At 53.1% G+C, this 4555-nt stretch overlaps 1 protein-coding gene across 1 annotated transcript; it reads right to left on the bottom strand.

The window, feature by feature from the left end:
* Positions 1-354: 354 nt before the first annotated feature.
* Positions 355-4512, bottom strand: CCNO (cyclin O). The gene is given in 5 exon segments (XM_050913619.1): positions 355-984; positions 987-1203; positions 1379-1564; positions 1647-2214; positions 4475-4512. Coding segments are annotated over 5 exon segments (1275 nt in total). The 3' UTR covers positions 355-718.
* Positions 4513-4555: the final 43 nt, after the last annotated feature.

Genomic DNA, 4555 nt, shown 5'->3' with positions numbered 1-4555 from the left:
AATATTTTGCAGCATTGTGACTGTTTTCTTCCCTTGAATGTTTCCCATGCTACAGTGCCAACTTGGTTAGGGGTGTGCACCTGGATTACAGACCTGCTGGAAAAATAATAACCAGCTGTTTCATTATTTAACGTTTTGTTTTCCTACACTTAGGTCGGTGCATCTAATTTTTCTTTTTTTTTCCCAAGCCACGACCAAGCCAGCGTGTGTCAGTTTGAAAAGGGGAATGACACCATCGGGCATCATTATTTTGTGGAGGCTGGAGTTAACTGTCAGGGTGAACTCGTTCTGTGCCAATGTGTTTCCTCTGCCAGCTGTGTAGACACACCACCAGCAAATAAACGAGTACAGGTGACAAGTAGAAAAGAGTTTATTCAACGTTCATTCGGTCCTTGCACCGCTACCTTTATGGACCACCCTCCAAATAAATAATACAGTACTTGAGATTCTGTATATTATTTACACGCTGGATTGTAAAAAAACAGCAAAGGGACAGTGCAACTGACATACAGTAACATCGTGTGCAAAACGTGATCTAATTTTCAAAACTCCCATGACACTAACGCTTAGCGGATCAGACTCTACATCAACTCTGTGGAGCAGAAACGACGAGCCAGCACGGAGTCGGCACGGAGCCAGCTCAGCTCATAGGCCGAGGCAAACACTGCGGTCGCCACAGGTCCAAGTGATGGGTGGCTCCGCCGTTATCACCCCGCAGTCAGCGGCCGCCCCGCAGCCAGGGGCACTTCTGGGCCACCTCCGGCGGCAGGAGGAGCGGCAGGGACTGCCCGTTCAGGGACACCAGGAGCTGCAGCTGGTCCATGCAGTCCCGCAGGAGCCTCTCCGGGTAGCCGCTGACCCGCAGGTCCAGGGGGCTGCGGTGGCGCAGCAGCCGGTCCGCCAGCCCCAGGCTGCCGGCGGCCAGCAGGGAGGGGGCGTATTTGGTGAAAGCGTAGTCGGCCAGGCTGAGCTCCGCGACGCCCCCGCCAGGCTCCTGGCGTCCGCCGCCTCCCCCGCGTCGGCCCCCCGCGCCTCCAGCCGCACCCGGCTGAAGTGCTCCAGGAAGAAGCTGACGGTGGGCGCCGCCAGGTCGAAGCCCAGGCGGTGCAGGACGATGCACTCCAGGTTGCGGAGCTGCTGGCGGGTGAAGGCGCCGCAGCAGAGGGCGAGGAGCTCCTTCACGCTGGGGGGGTGCACCTCCACCTGCGAGGGGGACAGGGGGTGGGGACGCTGCAGCCGGGGGAGCAGCGCGGGGGGGGGAAGGGTGCGGAGCCCGGCCCGACCGGGGCTTGCACTGGCGCCGGAGCCGCTCGGGGTGGCCGAGGAGGGGGCTGCAGAGACCCGGCGGCGGGGCAGCCGGGCTGCGGGGCCGCCCTACCTGCTTGCAGGCGATGAGCAGCGCCGTCACCCCCAGGAGCTGGAAGCAGTCGGCGGCCACGGGGGTGGTGGCGAGGAAGCGGTCGAGGATGTTGACGGCCAGGCAGAGTGCCTCGAAGGAGAGGCCGAAGTGCCGGTGCACGGGGATGAGCCAGCTGACCAGCTTGCAGCGCGCCTCCGCCGTCACCTGCGGCACCGGGAGCGGGGGTCAGGCGGGGCCGGCACCGGGCTACCCCGCCCGCCCCCGGCGCCGTCCCCGCTGCCCCCACCTGCGGCTGCCGGGCGAGCGGCTCCCGCGGCTGGAAGCGGCTCTCCAGCCCCTTGCGGGAGCGGTACCAGCTCTCCCCGTAATCGCGGAACGCCTGCAGCTCCTGCGGGCTCTCCCTCTCCCTCGCCGCCGCCGCCGCCGTCCCCGGGCGCCGCCGCCGTGCCGGGCGCCGCGGGCAGCGGCCGGGGGAGCGGCCGGGCCCCCGCCGCTGCGGAGTGCCGCCGCGCCGCCCGCTCGCCGCCGTCACCATGGGGTGGGGGGCCGGGCGGCCGTGCCGGCTCCGCTGCCAGGCGCGGCGGCGGCGGCTATTTGAGCGGCGGGGCGGCCCCGGGGCCATCGCCGCCCGCCTCCCGGGCCCCCCCGCCCCGCCCCGCCCGCCGCGGGGAGGCCGGCTGGGCACTGCCGGGAGCGTCGTCTCCAAAACAAAATCCGCAACCGGGCCAAAAAGGAACCGAGTTACCAAAAGGCCTGGCTCTTCTCCAACGCTTTCCACCGGGTCAGCCGGCTGCGGTGGAGTCGCCGTAGGACCGCGACCTCCAGAGAACAGCGCCGAGCACGGTGCCCTCTCTCTGGAAGGGCACGGAGAGCAAGCCGGGCCGAAGTGCCGTAAAACCAGTCACGGCAGGGCCTGAACCGAGACAGCTGAGGTTGCTGCGTCTTCCGTTTTGCCACTACTAAAATGAATGTCTCCCAGCTCCTAGCATTTTAACTCGGAACCTAGTGAGCTTTAACAGCTACAGGTCGGTCCACGTAAGTAATACTTTCATTTGAGGTCACCAGGGGAGATACCAGGAACACTGGAGGTCTCTGGGCAGTTTGGGTCTTGATTCCACTTCCATCCATGGACTATTTATGTAATGGAGCGCTATTTTAAACAGCCAAATGGAGGGAAATCTAAATGTTACTGCACTGCAACCACTTGTTTACAGAAGCAGAGTTGAGGCCAGACATAACTATTTTATCAGATACAATTTTGTTATATGATCCATTGATCAAGTCTGCTATAGATGAGGAAAGACTTGTAGAAGGAAAAAGAAAACCTCTCCCGGGTCGAGTGATGAGGAAGACATCAATGGGAAACGGAAAAGAGAGCTTCAAGCAATCTACGACGGCAGCAGCAAAAGAGAGGAGGTGGGAATTCTGCAGCTTGAATGGCAAGAGCAGGAAATCCTCTCCAAGGAGAGGATAATGACCGGTAGGATATGCTGCCTTTAATAAAAAACATACCCTGAAGAGCCCTGTTGTGACTATGGTGAGAAAGATCCATTGATACTGGTCTTGTGTCTGACAAATGCTTTGAGAAAAGTAACACAAAGGTGGTAACAGAAGTATTTATTAAATAAACGGAAAAAAAGAGAAAGTTCATCCACCCAAAAGAACACAGGCACAAAAGTTGCTCACATACACTGCAGAAGCAGAAAGTCACTGTTGTCTTTTTTGTTTTTAATTTTAAGGTAACTGTACTTATCTGTACACCACAGTGTGACCTGTTTCATCTGTTTTGCAGAAAACTGTTGCTCACTCAGGAGAGGGTGCAGTCCTAGTTATTACAATACATCCCCTTAATAACAACTGAAAGAAGCTATTTCTTTAAAAGATTAAAAAGCAGGCCATGCTAGAGGAACACAAAGAATGCCTCTGAATTTCAATGTTACCATATATAAATGGAACAAAACCTCTCTATTCATCACAGTTAAGTAAGGGAGAAGAACTCAAGGACAATTAACAATTTCACTAGGATTTAGCCATTTAAAACCAACAACTGATATGTGAAATTCAAATCCAAGACAAACAGGAGCTTGTTAGTTGTTGAATTACTGACATGTATTTCTAATTGATGTTTCCAAAGGATACAAATAAAAGACCAACTAGAACAAAATCCAGGAAATTGTTCAGGGTGCAGATTTAATTTTTATCTTCAAGGAATGTATATTTTATATATAGTTTATCTATAGTATAGACCACTAGTTTATCACAATTCATAAAAGGATAACAGATGTGATCACTCTTCCTTCAGAGTTCTTAGCAAACTATTAGGAGAACTTGCCTCTTCCAGAATTGGGTGTAGGGTAACATGCACAAGCTGGTTTACTTTCAGCTTGTATTTCTCTCTTAGCACAGCACTATGATAATCTAACTGGATAGCTCCATGTATTTTGCATTCTCATGCATTTTCCTCAGTGCCCTTTCTGTACACCATTAACCTCTGCTGTATGAAATCCGTATTTTTCAGATTAAAAAAAAAATTATCTTCTACACTATGCCTCTGCCTGTACATACAGAGTTCCTACTTGACTGCAATTGTTTAATGGCAAACCCTCCCTGCCCCCAATCCCCTCCCCAAATATTCCTCATTCTTGAAAGCTGAGTTGGTGATCTAAAATTTCACTTCATAATTATGAATGGTGTGGATAGGCGGGATGTAAGAGCATCTGGTTCATTAAGGTATCTGGTTAAGGAATATTCAGTATAAAATAAATAAGAAACAGAGGAAAAGACAGACAAACATTGTGAGCAAGTGATAAGAGAGAATAACGAAGACCAGAAGGCTTCAGCCACTGATTTGATGAGCCATTAAAGGAAGTGCTCTGGTATAGCCTTGAAGAGGGTCAACATGAACTTCGATCAATAAAGGGGGAAAGATGATCACCATGATCATCATTTGAGGGGGCGTGCAGGACTGTGCAAAACTAACATATGAAAGGGACAGCAAAACTTACTGCAGTAGCAGGGAGAGACAAGGATCAGGGTGAATAGGGAGGAAACAGCATGAGAAGAGGCAGAGGGTGGGGAGGGGCTGCTGGTCAGTACGCTCGTCTAGCTGAGCACCTGTTCACGGCAGTCCACACTGTCGTCTTATAGAGCATCTTCTTAATGTAAACCATACAGAAAAATGAAGACATCTATAAG

Source organism: Gymnogyps californianus, chromosome Z (assembly GCF_018139145.2).
Source record: "Gymnogyps californianus isolate 813 chromosome Z, ASM1813914v2, whole genome shotgun sequence".
In the NCBI taxonomy this organism is placed as follows: domain Eukaryota; kingdom Metazoa; phylum Chordata; class Aves; order Accipitriformes; family Cathartidae; genus Gymnogyps; species Gymnogyps californianus.
This window is presented reverse-complemented; position numbering and strand designations above follow the sequence as displayed.